Source organism: Astyanax mexicanus, chromosome 4, assembly GCF_023375975.1.
Source record: "Astyanax mexicanus isolate ESR-SI-001 chromosome 4, AstMex3_surface, whole genome shotgun sequence".
NCBI classification, from domain to species: Eukaryota; Metazoa; Chordata; class Actinopteri; order Characiformes; family Acestrorhamphidae; genus Astyanax; species Astyanax mexicanus.
The window spans coordinates 38,765,752-38,785,339 of record NC_064411.1 but is presented as its reverse complement, the minus strand read 5'-3'; the positions used below and the strand labels follow the sequence as shown (position 1 = coordinate 38,785,339).

The 19,588-nt window shown below is 36.0% G+C and overlaps 1 protein-coding gene across 1 annotated transcript in view; it reads left to right on the top strand.

Annotated features, from left to right (window-relative positions):
• The first annotated feature begins 8,565 nt into the window (after window positions 1-8,565).
• vipr1a (vasoactive intestinal peptide receptor 1a) overlaps window positions 8,566-19,588 on the top strand; it is a 53,171-nt gene continuing 42,148 nt past the window's right edge. The window contains exons 1-2 of the mRNA XM_022679080.2: window positions 8,566-9,058; window positions 16,203-16,290. Of these exons, the coding sequence (XP_022534801.2) occupies window positions 9,005-9,058; window positions 16,203-16,290 (142 nt within the window). The 5' untranslated portion in view covers window positions 8,566-9,004. The remainder of the gene's footprint in view (window positions 9,059-16,202; window positions 16,291-19,588) is intronic.

The following is a 19,588-nucleotide window of genomic DNA, read 5'->3' as shown; positions in this document are numbered from 1 at the left end:
AAGTGGAGTTATCGAATCTTTTTTCAAGTACAGAGCACAGATACATCAGTGTCTTCCAGTCTGTGGCAAACCTCATGTGTTACACGACATACATCCTCAGTAATCAAAAAGGAAAGAAAGAAAGTGATGCTATAATAAATAGAGAAGGAAGAAGAACGAACTATAATACTTCAAACCAAAGACACTCACATTTGAGGTGGGCTAGGATGGACAAGTCTGAGTCTTAACCATTCTAAATAGCCACCAAAGGAAGTGTAATAGCACGTGAAGTGATTTGAAAAGATCCATAAGGGTTATAATCAGTGGTGAGTGTAGCAGATTTGAACATTTATACTCAAGTACTCCCACTGACTTTCACAGAACATGTGCTTCAGTAGACCTGCAAAGGACACCTCTGGGAATGTCCTTCGCTAGGATGAAAAATGTAGATGATTATATTGCTCAATATAAATCTGATATATGGCCATGTATTGCATCTACTGTGCTGTTTATATAGATAGCTAATCCAATTATTTAAAAGCATTAATCTCAGCAATACAGAGTTATTACTGTAATTTGTACTGGTCACATTAGAACAGATGCAAATAAACTCAAATACAGTAAAAAGGAACAAGAATTTCTAAGAATTCTAAAGACAGTAGTTGAGATCTTGTGATCTAATTTGAAGAATCAAGCTTGGTACCAGATTTCTAGTGGACACCCCCCAACCAGCACCCCAGTGGATGTACATTCCATTACCAGCTCATTTGATTTAGCATCATTAAGTCCTCTTTATCAAACCAGCTGTTGGGGGATGGCTATAAATATGAAACCATGTGGCTTAATAGTTAGAAATTTCTCCTTTTGGTGCATGGGTCACAGGTTCAAGTCCCTATCTGGGGGGAGTTTCCATGTCCTGATGAGTTTTTTTTTATCTGTAGACTCTTATCAGAACTCTCCTCTGATTCCTTTGCTGTTTTTTTTTTTAGGGAGAGTGGTGTGGCTGGGTTCGTTGGGTGCTAAGCAATACAGCTGGAAATCATATCTGAATGGTTTTGGAGCTAACTCCTGTAAACCTAGCAACGGTCTTCAGCTGGTTACTGAAGCAGTTTCTCATAAGCAGTAACAGTGTCTAAGTGCAGGACTGGGAATGTTTACTGCAGGAGCTGGAGAGAGCTGTCATTCCAAAGAAAAAGAGGAGTAGAGGTAGAATTATTCCATAAAACCTCACACTTGTGATAGAATCGGACCATCAGGAGCAGCTGTACATGACACCAAGGTCACCATGATCATTCATCAAATAGAGCGGTATAAAGCACCAGAAAAAAGAGCTGTGGAGATTTGAGGACCAATAAAGCTGCACAGATGAGTTGGAGTGGATTTGTGATTGAGAATGAATTATTTAATATTAGTACCTAACCTCACTAAATCAATCAAATCAAATCCTCACGCCAATGTTGAAAAATAGAAAAGTATGAATGAATGAATGAAGTTACAATCATATAGCGTCTTTCTTGAAACCCAAGGATGATATTTTACACACAAGCACTATACACTATACATACATATAAAAATCAATTTAGAGTATTAAATTTTTCTGGGCAATTTAGCGTATCCAATTTATCTCCATGTTTTTGGACTGTGGGAGGAAACCAAAGTCCCAAGGTACAAAGAAGTCGAGGTACAATAACGCTATGGCTTGAGCAGGTGTGAAGATGAATTAATTAATAAGAAGAATTAGAGATTAAAAAACAACAAATAAATGAATGCAAGTCAGTGTGTCTATGGGCCACTTGGAACTTGAGGACCTGCCCTGAAGGAGTATATGCAGTTTGATGGCTGTCAGACAAAAAGGAGATTTGGATTTGGTATGGGGTAAATGAATGGGAGTGAATGGGAGTACTGACAGATAAAAAAGAAAACAACAAATAAACGAGTGTCAAAACCTCAAAATACAGGGCGTGCTTATCAGAAACAGTGTGTATCAGTCACAGTATAAGTCAAACTAGTGTCGGAATAGTGTTGATATTCCAAAAACTGTTATGTTATGTGGAAAAATTGTTGGCAGAAAAATAAAAATTAATGAAAAGAAATCAGAAAAAAGAAGAATTGTTCTAAGCTTATATAATTCCTTATTTAAGCAATAATGCACGAGAGGGAGTGCTATATGTTTATTGAAAGATTTTGAGTTAAAGAGGATAAGAAAAATATGATCTGTTTGGTTATAAAACTCTGTGAGTTAAAATAGTTCCATTGCTGCTCTGTCTGTAGCTGCGCTGTTTGGATGTAAAGCACTGCATCGTTGCTAGTTTACCTCTATGTGGCAGAGTAATGCATGAAGAGCTTTGAATACAGTGCATTACCGGCTGATAATGGCACTCACAGAACGCCTCTCAGCCAATGCAGGGTCTGAACTAACTGTGGTATAATAATACTTATAGAACCATTTATACCACATTGTAAAGTACAATTAGTATGTACATAAAAGGGTTCAAGTATTATATTAGTATGTACAATGTTCTGTGCAGTATAAAGTCACATACTTGTATTTTGTAAGATGTTACGTACTGTTTGTTGCTCTTAGTACATATGATTTAGTGTGCAAGCTTTTGACAATCATTATAATTTATTATGCATGCTATACACTACACATGGAGCACTGGAAACCTGAGCCTTCTTACTTCTCAGCCCATTCCAGTATGTGATGTTGTGCATTGTCTTGTTGGTGTAAAAAGTCAGTACTTTTGGTTCTTCACTTAAAACAAGAGATGGATCCCTTCACCAATCCCATTTTCATATGACATACTTTGTACATCTAAGCCATTCTTTTGACTGCCTGTGTGTTATTGATAATTGACCAAGGCTAATGGGCTATTTTACTTATCATAAGTAAATACAGACACCCCTGAATGCTTTAACAGAAGCAAACTGCCAAAGGTCGGACCGTAAGGGAATGTACATACGCACTTTGACTTTTAGGGCCTTACTCAAGGGAAGCTTTTTTAAAGAAAAACACACTGCCTGTGTTGTTCATCAGAAGCTGAAGAAACAGAGGCCTGTGTTGTTCACCATCTGCCTTATGATAAGAACTAACATGCGTTGGAATTTAAACAAATGCATGCTATAAACACACCCCACATTTCCACATTTAGTGGTAGATGGGATTATAAACATCTCTTTCAGCATACAATAAAGTTTGTCAACAGACATCTATAGTTTCCCAGCAGTAGTAGGATCTATTATTCCCCATAACGGGTCAAAGGTTTTTTTTAAATTTGCATTGCAGTAGCATCAGTGTGTAAAGATGGGGTGGAGAAAGCAAAGACATGCTAAACATGCTTTTACTCTTTTAGCACTGGTACCATCATGTTATAAGGGGAGTTCCAGCTAGAAGAGGGAACTGAAAGTTACTATTTTGGATGCTAGATATGTCACTGATTATAAATATTGCTGATGGCAAGCTGCATGACTGGTATTCGAACAATACTGGCTGGTTTTCTACTGCGAGCCACCAAACCCCTGCAATTAGTTCAGAATGCGGCAGCACGACTTGTCTTCAATCTTCCGAAGTTCAGTCATGTGACTCCTTTGCTGTGTTCCCTCCACTGGCTTCCTGTTGCCGCCCGCATCAAATTCAAAACCGTGACGCTGGCCTACAAAGCCAAAAACGGACCAGCTGATTCATACTTGATGACCAGAACAGGGCTATGAAAAAATTGTGCATTCTTTTGTGCACAAAGTCTCATCCTTATTATTAATACAAATATCAAACAACAACATTGACTAATAGCAATATATGATGCATCTTTAAGAATTTACATCAACTTTGATAGCAGTTAAACCAATCAGTCTGTTTAAATAGAGCCTGTATTACCCTTTTTTTAAAATCAAACCTTGTCCAACCTGAGGCACATTCCATCAAATTCTTTGTCCTGATGTTTAAGTCTGTGGGCAAACTTAATTTAATGGTAGAAACCTGAGGCATGAATTGATATACAGCGTATAATTCTCTTAATATGCATGAAAATGTATGATGTTACCAGTGAAAGGATTCAGTAATAACCAGAAATGTACTAAAAGGCTCTTCCAATCAGCATTCATAACAGGAATAGTACATTACTGGAAAAATGTTACATTGATTTAATTCCTTAATGCAGAAATGGGAAGAATATAGATGGATTTTCTTCCATGTTGTTGGTGTGGATTCATTTTAATGCATAGGAATTTTCACAGATATAGGCAGATATAGGACATGAATACTACTAACCTTACTGCATATACAATTAACAGCCTGTCCAGCCTCATCACTTCTACTTAAATATTCTATTTACATTAGATTTTGTTTATATTAAATTTAAAGATAGAATATTAAAATGTGCATCACAGGAAGTGAAAGCATCAGTTAATGGATTATTTCAATATATTTTAATCTAATACATTTCTAACACATCTGTATTGTAGCAGAGGTTTCTACAAGGTTGTGGGTTCGATACACGGGTTTAGCAAGCCACACACACAGATCACTGTGTGTCTTTAAGTGTACTCGCTATGAGTGTATGTGTGTGTTCACTGCACAAATGGGTAAAATATGAAGGCCAGGTTATTTTGTTTTAACTTGTCTTGACAAGCCAATAGTCATGGGATAGCAGTAATTAAATTGATCATGAAATGGTACCTCAGGGGGTGGCTTGGGAATGCCCAAACCTGTATATATTGTGAGGTGTTATCATGTGTTTAAGGGCGAACACTGGTCAGCATGCTGATTGCATGGTAAGTTGAATTATTGGAATTCAAATGTTCCTAACGTGACATGACAGAAATATGTATTGTGTCCCATGACTTTTGCCATGTCCCACTGAAGTAAAAAAACACTGCCTGTAGGACTGCATTGAATACAGATGTAATTTCTAAGCCAATTGTCTGTTCACATGAATAATTGTAGCAAGATATTTACTCCAATAACTTATGGTGCTTTGTCATGAGCCCCTTAACGAGTTTAATCTCACACACAAGATAACACCTCACTAATTATACAGGTGTGGACGTTCACAAGCCATCCTCCAAAGTAACACTTTATGATCAATTCACTGATAACTCATGACTTGAAAGGTCAATGTATATATATATTTGTAAAACTCTTGACTGAAATATTAATTTAATACATTTTTGCTTCAGCATCTGGTCATTGACTTCTATTGTAAATGCTTTCGATGCCTAAATGAAAACACCTGATTGAAATTATTGTTTGTGATTGGTAATCTTTAAGGGGTTGGATAATTTTGTCAATTTGTTGGTATATTAAAAATATATTGTTGTGATTTAAGTTGCGTTTGTCTATTGTACAAGTCTGTATTTGATCTGATTGTAAACAAGATAAAAAATAGATCTTAAACTTAAAAAAATAAGTGCTAAAACACTTTACTGCAGCGGCGGTTGAATAATTTTAAACACAACTGCGTATGTAAAACCTATTTATTGTAGAATATAAATGTAATTTTTAAGGCACCAAAAATGCTTACAGAATAAATAAAGAAATATGTGTCAAACATATTATCCATCAAAACTATCAATATATTCTACAGATAAAACAGATGCTGGAGTTTTACTTTAACCTGTTTATCTCATGTCATAAAAATGCACACCCAAAGATTATCAATGGTGCTAATAACCATGCATTTACAGCACACATCTTAAAGTTTTCCAAGTATTCCTGTTTTACATAATACTCAAATCATATCTACAACTGCTCTGCATATCTCAAAACTACAATGACTTCACGCGACAAATCAGCTATTAAATACCAGATCAATGTTATCACTCTGTGAATACAATAGAACCAGAGCACTGAAGTTGGACCCAAAATAGCATGTACTCTTGCACATTCAAAAAAGGGACGTGTGGGAAAATTTCCACACAGAGAACAACCCACAGACAGTTGCTGCCGCGACGAATGACTCTTATGCCTTTAGAATGAATTGTTTACTTTGGTGTGTTGGTTTACATACTGTTTTCCCTTTGGCATGGCATATGTCAAAGTGCCTTATTTGCGTGCGCACGGCCTATACTTGCCCAGTATCTCTGTTTACTGAGCCCATGTTTGGTCAAATGATTCACCGGTACAATCAATATATAAACGTCTGAATAATAGGAAGTATCTCTGTGGACATGTTTGGTAAAGTGGTTTCCTCCTTTAATGGAGAGTGAATAGACTCTAATCAAAGTGCATGATAATGCAAGTCATTTGAAACATGTGAGTGTTATTTAAAGATCAGTCTAAACTTGGCTTCTGTTTCTATATTATCAGCCTTTGCTGGTATGCGTTCCTGCATTCTTGTGCAATGGCTTGATGTTATCTCCCACTAGCGATACTGGATTAAATAGGAAAGTCCTGATCCTATGATCCTATCCAAAGCAATCCAGAGATGTTTACCGGATCTAGTATTAGCTTTATTAAAGGGGCCCTAAAATAAAAAACTGTATTTTCCATGGAGGAAAATAACATTTTTCATCCTCATTTTCCAGAGCTGGAAAAGTCGATTTCAAAACAACAAAATTGTTAAATAAAATGTAAAAAAAAAGGCAAAATAAAATGTATTTTTTGCAGGTTTTCATTCATTATTTTCTGCTTTTTTCACCAATGGAAAAATGTAATTACAAATCTACAATTTAAAATATTCATTAATTGTTATTGCTTTAACATTTTAATATCCCAGCAGACAAACTCACAAAGCACAATACATTTACCTCAGCAGTGCTAGTTTAATTATACATTTACTTAAGCAATGCTATCCCAGTAATAAATGTACCCCAGTACTGCTATTCCAAGCATAAATGTACCTCAGGAGTGTAACTCAAGTCACGTGTGTAAAATTTACAGACAAATTTTATGGTAACAAAGTTTTATGGTAATCAAATAGTATTGTTAATATTTTAGCCCTGTAAAGCTGATATAGGCCTTTCTATCAGCTGGAAAACAGACTGTTTCTGAAGAGGTACTAACCTGATACCAAGTGTGATATATGATTCTTTATTTGGTTTAATTGGTTCAAGTAGAGTGTAAAAATGAACTTGAACCTGACATTTCTCTTCTTGTTACTCCTCAACAGTGCTCTGAGCTCTCTGGGGGCAAGGGGAGGAGTGTGAACCTGCAATCGCTGCTGCTTAAACAAATTTCATTCCTTTGTTAGTGAAAACAATGAACAAATAGACAAGTCATCTGTAGAAACAAAAATGCCCCCTTTAAAACAAAAATGCACATAAAAAAGCTGAACAACTGAACAGCTGAACATTTAATCTGTACTAAAGGCATATACTTAGTATTTATACATAAATCAGCTACTTAAAATTGTAAGGTTCTGTATGTGTCTTAAAGAATTAAATCATGTTCCCATTGCTGTAAAAAAAATACTAAAGAGCTATTTCCAGCAATGGGGGTTACTAGCTGCATTTAGTGTTTGCAGTGGTGAAGGAACAGACCAGAATGCCAATGTGACACTTGAACACAACCTTATTACAAAATAATAATACAGCCATTATTCTTTAATTTAGCAGGAATACAAATGTACTGACATGAGGTTAGATACATTACCTAAATCAGAAAGATTATGCATTCCTTTATGCAAATATCAATGTCGTTCAGGTTTAGTAATAAGCCAAAACAACAAACAACAATGAAACAGTTATTTGGGAGGCTGTGGATAGAGTGGGCTCTGATTCTTTACATTGTACAGTTAATACTGAAGACATTGAAGGCATAATACATGGAGAGCTTTGGTTACAGTACATTACCGCCTGATAACGGCAATGGCAGAAAGCCTCTCAGGCAATCACATTGCAGGGTTGGAACTAACTGTGGTATAATTTATTTTTGGTATAATTTTTATTTTAAAAGTGTTAAACAAACCAGAATATGTTTTATACTTTATACATTTAGCTTTGAGGACAGATCTGCACAGTAATGATATTTTAATCTCAGTGTCTTCATGAGGTAGAGTCACCTGGAATAGTTTTCTCAGCGTCATAAAGGAGTTTCTGGGGGTGTAATAAACTTCTTGTGCACTTTTAAAGTTCTTAATGCCTCGTTTTAAATATTAGGGCTCTTCGGATTCTACCCATGAGGTGTGGAGCTACTTTGAGGCTGGATAACGGTGTAAAAAGTGATTTATCTGAAGGGGCAAAATATGCCCTGTTAAAACCCATTCTAGTCTGTTTGCACGAACTGCACAAAATTGCTGGATCTCGGAAAGCTGCCGGCGAGTGGAGGTGGGCTATTCAACAAAGGTTAGTACTCTTTATTTTGTTTTACTACATCCCAAAGTCAATTTCACACTGAGTTCTCCTTTAAGAAACAATAAGAGTGAGTTTGAGAGTAATACAATCAGTAACAATGTTAAACACCTAAACATTAGACATCAAAAAATAGTTGCTGGAGCTTCTAGTTCTTATATTAAACATGTTTGACTATGTTTGAAAAAGTCTTCTAGTATCTTCTACTGAATTATTTTTATTTTGACGGGCTTTTCTCAGAAGCCACGCCCAATCTCCGCCTCCTATACTATTCACCTGTTTATCTAGGCACTGTGGGTGCCGCGCGCGGTCTCTGGTCGTTGGCTCGAGCCTGGAGCTCATCGGAGGCTCGAGGGCTGCTGGCTGCTCGTGAGCGGCGTGGCGCGCGACTGAAGGAACTTCGCGTGAGGAGAGATTCCACAGAGCCTCTTTAGATTAAAACAGGACAAACCAATAGAAACGCAGCTCGTCTGTCAGTCTATTGGTCCGGCTGGACGGGAGGTTGTATTATGTGAGAAAAGCTCGAATCTGGGAAATACCCCGCGGGGTCGCGCGCTCCAGCAGAAATTACTTCAGAGGGACTCCGCGCTCCGGGCTCGCGGACAACAGCAAAGTTTCAAGTTTGCTGGTGGATTTTCTGCGCTCGCGGCTGAACTGGGTTTATTGTTCTGAAGAAGAAAAGGAGGAGAAGAAGGTGGTCTACAGGTTTTTCCGTCCGTCGCGCGCTCTGAAGACAGAAATGGACCTCACCAAACGAATCTTCGTTCTGGGCTTGACCTGCGCTCTCGGACAGGTGAGTGTCCAAACATGCTGTAGGGCTCTGAAAAAATAAGAGATCACTTAAAAAAGATGAGTTTCTTTGATTTTACTAAATTGAAAACCCATAGAATATAATCCAGAGGAAGATGGATGATCTCAAACCAAGCTGAGCTGCTTGAATTTTTGCACCAGGAGTGGCATAAAGTTATCCAAAAGCAGTGTGTAAGACTGGTGGAGGAGAACATGCCAAATGCATGAAAACTGTGATTAAAAACCAGGGTTATTCCACCAAATATTGATTTCTTAACTCTTAAAACTTTATGAATATGGACTTGTTTTCTTTGCGTTATTTAGGGGCTGAAAGCTCTGCATCTTTTTTGTTATTTCAGCTATTTCTCATTTTAGCAAATAAATGCTCTAAATTACAATATTTATATATGGAATTTGGGGGAAATTTCAATTAACAATGTTCATTTTACTCAAACATCTACCTATAAATAGCAAAATCATAGAAACTGATTCAGAAACTGAAGTGGTCTCCTTATTTTTTCCAGAGCTGTAAATGGTTGCTGTTCAATGAAAAAGTATCTCCAAAACAGCAACTTTACAGGAGAGAAAAAAAAACAATAATCACTTTCAATGAAAGTCAGTGTATAAGCAGTTAATTTCAGATAATTTTTGAGAATTTCTATCGGATATCTAATTTTGACACAGTGTGAGGGACAGTTCGTGTGTCAAAATTTTGTAGTAAACCAAAATTCAACAAAAATAAAGGTTCTTGTTTTTCATTGGACGCTTACACAGGGTTTCAGTGGGGTCCACTTGCTGTTAGAAAAGCCTGCATGTCCAAAAGTTTGTGGACAGGGAATTCTTGGACATGTTTATAGTATATATTTGCTAAATGGATAATTAAAATGATCACTTTAAATATTCAATCAGCTTACCAGGCAGCACTGTTGCAAAAAAAAAAAACACTTATATTTCACAAAATTTTGCATGTCCTGCAATGTGACAATTGCACGTGTACAATGACAAAGTCAATGACAGTGACAATGCTAAAACCATACATTGAGCAGCCCTAATTTAGCTCCAACAAGATTACTAGTGAGGTACTGATGTTGAATGTTTAGTTCACATGTCAATCATGCCAAAAACCCACAACTAATGATACATACCCTCTGGCTTATGACTCCCCTAGAGCATTCCTTTCTACACTTAAGAAACACAACTCACACAACTGACATTCTGTATAAGTAGGGTCATTGCAATGTTTGTCAGTTTTCTGACTATTTAAGGTTAAATAAAAAATGGAAAAAATGATTAAATGATTCTTTCATTTTTCCATTTTGTAACAAAGGGATGTTGGATAATAGATTCGAAAATCCGAAAGGCAACATTTTTTAAATATTTCAGATTCTAAGGGGAAATTGGCATCAAAATAGAAGGAAGAAATTAAATGTAGTTATTTTTACTATAAATTTCCTGTTTTAAAATTTACCCTAAAACGGCTAGAAAATAAATAAGGACACTATAAAGCACTGTTATTTTTTATGGTTTAAAGTATGTTGATAAACAAATGAATTTTAATTTCCAGGAAGTTAGGTATTGTCATTTTTAAATATTGGGATAAGTAAGTACTTCAAGGTTAGGGGTGTCTTTGGGATTTGTATTTAGTTAGGGAGAAATCATGTTTAGTGTTAGTTTGTTATGCATTTCTGTATGTCTGTTCTGTGTTAATATGGGAACATGCTGATAGGAGGGAAGTTTTTTTTGCATTCATTCGTTTTTTTTTTTTTACCAATGTTAAGGTTCGTAATTGAAACTTTTACTGCATCACTCAAGTATGGATATTTGTACAAACTGAGTTCTCTAATTTGAGAAAATAATAAGTGGAAACTTATTATTTGGATAGAACTAGAGAATCTGGACTGATAATAACAGTTTGATGTTTATCTTTTTTATGACATTAAGAAATAAGCCTTCTATTGGTTCATAGATGGAATGTGGAATGTCTTGCTCCTGTATGCCACACTGTTGTAAACACTAAGAAATAAAGTAGCAGGGAATGCAGGAACTGAAGCTTGAGACTAGAGATTATTTTCTAGGAATAAACAAATGATAAGAGAAACATAACATTAAAATTACTCAACAGTAGTTTTCATTCTAGCAGCAAAATTCCCAGTGTTAAATGCAGCAGTGCCTATATTGCTATATTAACACCCACAGCACCACAGCATTCTTTGAAGTCCAGCTGTGCATACAAACACAACAGTGGAAGTGGTCATTGAGCACTGGGAATTTTCTTGTGTTCTGGACACAAGTCAGTCTTAACTGTAATGCTGAGTTCCATAAGACTCTTCATTGTGATTCTGATCTTTTGTGTGTGTTTTCAAATATAAAAATTGACTGTTGTAAAAACCCTTCTTCAAACTAAATTAATTGTTTGGAAGAGATAATACTGCAGGATGATCTATGTTGAATGTACACAGACAGAGCAAATGAACTGTGTAACACTGTAGATGTTTATTCATCATTATGGGCTGATTTCCAAAGACTAGTCCTGGACTGAATTGTCCTTTTAATGTAGAATCTACATTCTAAATGCTCTTTGAGTCCAATACTATGTCTTAGTACAGTACTAAAAGGGGGATTTAGAGAAATGTAATTTTTGAAGTTGTTAACTTAACCCTAAAAGATGGTTTTCAATCCTGAAGTTGTTCATTATGTCCGTACCATATGCATTTAGGACTGTAGACTTGATTGCAATTGCAAAATGTTTTCAGTCTACATTGCAGGTGTTATTTAAAGCCTTAAAGTTTATTAATTAAATCCTGAACGCATTTATTTAAAACTGAAAGTGTTCTTTCAATCCTTATGGGGTTAATTCATAAATTACTGTAGACTTATTTCAAGGACAGAATGTTTTCAGTCTGTGCTGCAGGTATTATTTAAAGCCTTGAGGTTTATTAAATCGATCCTAAGGTTTCATTTAAGCCTTAAGGTATTAATTCAGCATTGTCGACTTTATTCAATAATCATGTTTTTAGAATACATTACAAGTATTATTTTAAACATTAGAATGTATTGATTCAATCTGGAAAGTGTTTCAATTCAATAATGAAATTGTTAGTTCAATTCTGAAAGTGTTCACATTTCCAGATTGCTTCAGCATCTCCTGTCTTTAGTCCATATCTTAACTGTCAGTTGTGGAGTGCTCTATATTGACTGACGTTGTTGAGCATCGTTGCTGTGGTGGGTTACCATGGAGGGATTCCTCTGTGCCCACATTTAGAACACTGGCTGTTGTCTTGAGACATGATTCATACTAAATAGTGATGCATTCAGTTCCTTTCCTGGAGGTGACACCATGGCAACAACCTGCATAGTTGGTTTGTTAAGTCCAAAGTCAGGGGTGTCCTTGATCACAGACTCGAACAGACACCTTTCAAAAAGGCTTGACGCAGGAGACATTTCTTATATGTGGCTCCTATAGCTTTCATTAACGTGCCAGAACATCTGTTAGAAGGATGTTTCCACCATTACATTTTCATCACCACTTTAATGCTCGACTTTAGTGGTACCTTTGCCTTTTTCCCCAAATGATCACAGGTGCAGACACATGGAGAACGAGCTATATCTGATCTAAATGAGATGAAAATAGCTTAGATAGCACCAGAATCGTTCTACACCTTAAACCCTCATGGGCTGTAGGCTGCACATCTAGCCTGCACCTAATATTAAGGCCCAGTCTCATTTTGCTCCTTGTCTCTATTACTTAGCCCTACCTCTTAGTTTAGCTTCTTTACATTTAGGAGTAGGGGGTGCTGATTTTTGTTGGGATTAAGGGGTAGGGTGTAGTGTTAGGGCTAAATGTATTCCCAATTTGGAAGGAAGGTCACTTGCAATATCCCCAACACCAGAAGGGCCTCTTCTAATACATGTGAGATCAGCCACTACCTTTTTTCAAAATTGTATAAATACATTTGGAGGAAAGCGCAGTGACCCAGCTTCAGTATATCAGCTTAGAAATGCCTGTGCTAACCAACATCACATTAGGAGTGATGCAGGAAGGAGTGCCATCTACCCATTCAGAGAGTGCATGGCCTATTGTGCTCTCTCGGACTCCAGCTGCTGATGTTTCTCGGATCATAGTGGCAGTGCCTTAGTCACTGGACAACTCAGAGCCCCCCAAAACAAAGATTTTACAGAGGCACACTCCAAACAGTGTTTTTTTAAGAATCACCGGCAAGATTGTGATGCAAGCAGCCAAAGAAACCCACAAATGTAGAATTTTCTGTTTTAATGTTTTTTAATGTTTCAGTGTATTTTGGCTCATTTATTTATAACAAGCATTACAAATCGTAAGCAAGTTTCAGTATCTAGCTGGCTAGCTATCTAGCAAAACGTCCCATTTCACCTTAAATGACACATCAGCAGTTACCGTGGCTGCTGGTTTTAAGGTGGAATAGAGAACTATTAACAAGAAACTAGTGAATTTCTTGTATTAGCTTTCTATTTAATAGGAATTAGTGGTGGGTGAGAGTAAATCACTTTTTCAATAATTCCTCCCATCTGCCCTAAATTTTACTAATCCAAAATACTTATAAATCAATGTTAAAATTTGTACTTGAAATCAATGTAATGTCTTTGTCTTATTAATATCATTATTAGGATACTGCAATACACAAAGTGCTGGGGACAGAAGCACAATGGGAGATGGGTAAATGGCTCACTGACACAGTTTACACTTAATTTATGTCTCCAAAAGTGCCAAAATACAACATATTACATATTTACTCAACGAATATCAGTTGTTCAAACAACATCTGGTGATTTGGTTTTAAATCTCATGTTTAGCTGTTTTTCTGTTGTTTTTAGAGATGGAGGACATAGCAGAAATAATCGTTGACTAATCGATTAATCGAAGAAATATCAGACAATTCGAAAACCAAAATAATCATTAGTTGCAGCCCTAGTGATAAGGGTACTTTTTGCCTCTATATTTGCAGTTAATATGTATGTACTAAATATTGTCCACTTTTGTGGTTGATTTAGTAGATTCTCTTTTTGTGTAACATTGTTTATTTTGTTACATTATTGACATTCTATACAAAATGATCTTGTCTTACCATGGTAACAAAATAGGCAAAAGTTTGTGTTTTTTTTTTGCTGAAGGTTTGAAACTGTTGTACTAACATGAAATAAACATTTTTGTTTATTACAATTTTGCAGTAATATATTATATTATTAAAATATTATATATCATTATATATAATATGGTAATATATATATATATATATATATATATATATATATATATATATATATATATATATATATATATATAAATTAATACAATATTTTTCATTTTTTCATATCCTTTAATTGTTTCACAAATTAATCATGTATATTAAGTTTATACTATCACAACATATGTATCAAGTGCTTGAAGGGTTGTCGCATTACCTATGAGAAGATTTTCACCCACCGAGTAACAAGGGGAAGGATGACACTCAAAAAACAGTTGTGTGGGTACAGATGTGAAATTGGATTTGGCCTAAGGTTTTAGACCAGTAGCAGCATCATTCTACAGCCATATGGGTCTTGTTTGAAGGTAACAATTACTATTGGAGAGAAGATTTATGCCACCATTGAGAGTCTCCATCTGCCAAAGTAACCGCAATAAATCTCAGCGTCCTCTGGAGGAATCTAAAGGAGCACACTGTCAAATAATGAAGATTATGCTTTAAGGAAAATTGGACCCAGCTCAGGAGGAAGGTGGTGGGGAAAGTAAATTATGTTGTCACGTGTCGCTGGGAAGTGTTCAAGCAAAGTGCAGATGCAGTCCAGTTATTAAAATTTGGAGTTTCAATATAAAAAGAAAGATCATGAGATATAACTGACATGTAGTGTTGTCACCTCATAACTCCAAAGTCCCTTAAATTACGGGAATGTTTCATGATGAATGACTCAAATGGAATGGTGCAGAATTCCCTTTTCCTTTGTTTTTTTGTATTCTACATTTTTTTGCATTTTATTTTTCCCCTGATGTCCACTTATAACATTGTTGTGGTTTTGTACACAAGCAACATTCATAGCTCCCAACATTCCTTTCTGCTTATTCATATATTTTTAAGTTAAGAAGTAGAGTTTATCCAGTTTTGGTAAGAGTATCTCACTCTACTCTCCTGGAAATTCTTAATACTAGATAGTTTAGGAACCTTGCTGTTCAGATTTGATTGCATTCAGTGACAAATAAAAGTTCTAGTGAGGTCAGAATTTTGGATGATCAACAACCAGTCTCATTCTAAAAATATTGGATGGAGCACCATACTTGTGTTAGTAATGGATACAGCATTAAATAGCAAAGTGCTTTCATTTGAAGCAGTGTCCACAAACATTTGGAAATCAATTGTATTTTATACCTTTTCAGCAAAATGAATAGGAACTAGATATATGATGTTTGTGACATCTCAGAAACAATTTAAACAGGATTACTGCAGGTCCTTAAAAAGTCTTAAAATGTCCTAAATTAACATCTGAGTAATTAAGGTCTTAAATTGTCTTAAATTAACTGTAAATTAGCTGTAGGTATAACATTTTCAGATGGTGCATTTTATGCCGGTGGGAAAACATAGTGGCCCATCGTGAACATCTAATCCGGGGAGAGAACTAAGGTTAGCAGAGAGCTAGCTAACATTAGCAGTGAGGGGGTAATTTATCTCATTACCCCTGTCACATTTTTTTATATGTCTTGCAGGTCTAAAATGCAGGAGTGTATAGTATCAAATTAAAATGTAAAGTAAAATTAATTTTTTTGGTATTTTCTATAATGTTCCCACTTTTTAGATATAAGTATATAAAGTTGTATTTGTTGTATCATCAGATGTGAAGTCGACTATGTTTTATCTGCCTCTATAAAATCACCCTTTTAGAGACTTTAGAGAGCAACAGAAGCTGTATTTCATACTCTGGCTATTGCCTGAAATAATTGTTTGCATTTCTTTGCTTGTGACCAAAGCAGGCAATGCTTCTTCTATTCAGCGATCAGCTGGGAATTCTGTGGTCTGTAACCTTTTGAATGAATGTCAATGAAAACGCTGTGAAAGAAGGAAAACGTCCAGTTTGCTGCAGTGAATGCAAACAAATTCTAATTCTGGCCTTATCTATTCAACCAGATGTTATCGGCCCACATGTGTGACATCGTGATGGACCTGGAGATGGAGCGAGACGAGTGTCTGGCCAAGTTGGAAAATGTCACATCAGGTTTGTTTGTACTCTTTATTCATAGTAATAGCCAGTGAAGAAACTGGATATGATTGCTGTGTTTATCTGCCATTGTTAGCCAATGTAACTCTATTAATAGAGTGCTTGTCATACTATTATTAGCAGTGCTGTTATTATAGGAAGCCTTGCTTTCAGTAATAATCGCGCTTATTCATTAAAGGATAAAGGTCTAATCCAATCAATCCATATCTAATCCAGTCCACTAAACTTGTGTGGCAGGATGTGTTTTAACAATTAAATGGGTTTTAAATAGCCCAGGTCCAACATGTCTCTAGTATTATTTACACATATGGATTTAATACACCAGCCATCAGTCATAACATTTAAACTGCTGACATGTGAAGTTAGGCCTGGACTTCTTAACCCTTTAACATTGCTCTGCTTTTTGGTTGTGTTCTGATTCCATTAACTGCCATCTGAAACATTGCACTTTACTCCATTTTTTTGTGAGAACATTAAATGGTTAAATGGTCTGCTGCTAATGCTATTAAGCCCTGTGTAGTTCATCCCTCAACAGTTGGAAGTTGCTTTGGTGGGACGAGGGGGACAGGTTTTGACAAATTTCCAAGTGAAAATTTATGAAAATCTAAAACTGAAAATATATAAACTAAAAAATAGACATAACGCCAGAATATGTATGTGGTGTATACAATAGTTTGAAAAATGTAGACTTGCTTTTTTAGTTTCGGGAAGGCAATATTGTTCTCACACACAAATTCTCACCACTAGACGTAGGTGAGCTGCAGTGCTTTCAAAGACTGGAAAATATCAGCACTGAAACAACTTTGAAGTGGCTTTGAAGTTATTTCATGAGATGCCTTTTTTATCTTCTTTAATGTCAATGATGAGTCAACGGAATCCTCATCAACACATGGTGTGTTGGGTTCACTCACCAAAACAAAAGGTGGACTTTGAACAGTAAGAGTTATTTACAGTCAGTTTGGTTTTAAACAGCTTTAAAATAGGACTACAATGTCTAAACGTTAGGATACCCCATCAAACATGCTAATTATTTTTGCTGGAATTTATATGAAATCTATCAAAAGTGTCTAAAATAGGTTGTTCTGTTAAATCCATTTAAAACACACACAGGAGGTTCTGTTGCTCAGGAATGGACCAGATCAAGGGTCAGAGTTAGCCCCTCTTATCTCGTGATGGAGTGGATTTATAAGACACTTCTATAAACTGGTGATTTGTGATTTGTGTTTGCGCGTATATTTGCCTTCTGGATAAGATAGGTTGAGGCTGTTCTGTCTGGTTAATTAGAATGAGTGGCAGTGAGATACAAACATGCACACTGAATAATCCTGAGACATATTTTCAGCTTTATTGTTTTAACCTATTGACACCAATGTGACCCATAGCAATCACCCATAGCCATTCACATAGAGCAATTCTCATTAAAAAGTCAGGGGTTGTGAAATATACAGCGTGTCATTGAATAGTGCTTTATGAAGAAGCTTGTTTTTTTCTGTATATGGTGCACACAAATGGATTAGATGTTAAATAAAAATCTACTTTTTAAATGAATTAGTCATGAATAGTCAGTACTACAGTTGTTTTTTGAAATCATTGTTTGTAATTAGGACTGCATCCCGGAGCTCAGTCATTCACAAAACCACAAAGGTCAATAATGTACATGTCACATGCATTAAAGTAATATGCATTCATTCCAATACTTTCAAACAATCTTTTCACTTGGAGTTGAACTGGCTCTGTACAGCTTACTGGCATCACGTCTTTCTCGCAAGAAACTCCCTCATGGGTGATCTAAGCCTATGTCTTCAAATCTGGACCTTGATTTCAGTTCCACTCATGGATTTTGTTCCCACTGGAGGTTAAGGGAACAGTTAAAGTAATTGATTTTCCACCCAGTGTCACATGGGCAACAAAGTCCAGCCCTGGAAACTGGATTCAAGCACCTTTATTTGTGTATAAGTGTTTTTTTTTTCTTTTTTTTAAATGTTCTGCATTGCAAACTAATAATTAAGTTTTCCAGTCTACGAAGAAAAATATATGGAATTGTTAATATTCAGAATTATTTGTATTCTTCAAATTAGTCACCTCTTGCTTAGATAACAGTTTTTGCACATCTTGGATGGATTTTCTCAGTCAGCTTTATGAGGTAGAGTCCTGGAATATTATCTTTCAGTTAACAGCTTAACTGAAAGGTTAATTTCTTGAATTTCTGGCCTCTTAATGTGTTTGAGAGCATCAGTCGTGAAGTTGGGAAGAGGTACAGTAGAGTTGGTATAGAGTGAATAGCTCTATTTGAGTAATGTTCTAATCCATATTTCAGCAAGAACTACTCAACTAATTAAAGAAAATAAATAAATTACCAGAGAAAATGAAAGTCAGTCAGTCTTTGAAAGTTGCCTTAAGTGCAGTCGCAAAAAACGTCAAAAAACATAATGATTAAACTGGCTCTTATCAGCACCACCCCAGAAAAGGAAGACCACAGGATAAGTTCATCAGAGTTACCAGCCTCAGAAACAGCAAGTTAACAGCACCCCAGAGTATTTCAAGTTTACTACATAATTCCTTATTTGTTCCTTCATAGTCTGAATGACTTCAGTATTTATTTACAATGTAGGAAAAAAATGTAATAAAATTGAAAAGATTGAATGAGAAAGTGTTTGCTTTTGTAATTTTAGTGTGTGATCAAAGTGAGCATCTGTGTTTATTTGCTGACATTAATAGGAGCTGTTCTACCTTACCCCCACGCATGTAGCTAATCAGAATGAAGTGGCGTCTATTCCCTCAACCAAACAAAACTAATCTTCTATTGATTATGCTTTTAATAGACAAAGCAATGACAGGTGGTGCTGGTTTGAAGTTGAGGCTTGTTAGAAGTTTGCAGCGCTGTCACTGACGTGCTGTGGCAGCAGAAAAAAGCTAAGAATAACAGAAGCGTCCCCAGAGTAATCTGTGATAGAGCAGTATGCAGATTGTTTTCTCCTACTATTAGGCGTGCAGTGTTTGCAGGCTCTCCCAGGCGGTAGCGTTGATTGATTGCTTTGTCTGCTCCTACAATGCAGCTGAAATCTGAATGATGGTGAATTAATAACAGGTTGTTCAACTTGTTTTCTTGTTGAATCTGTTACAGGATGGGTGATTAACTGATGACCCTGAGGTTTGTGTTGTAAATGATGTACAGTACTGTGCAAAGGTTTTGGAAGGTGTCATCACCCATGAAGATGAAGGATTCTTCATTTAAACATGCGAAAACTAACTCATTAAACCAAGTGTTTTAAATGTTCTAGTGCAAAAAGTGTTG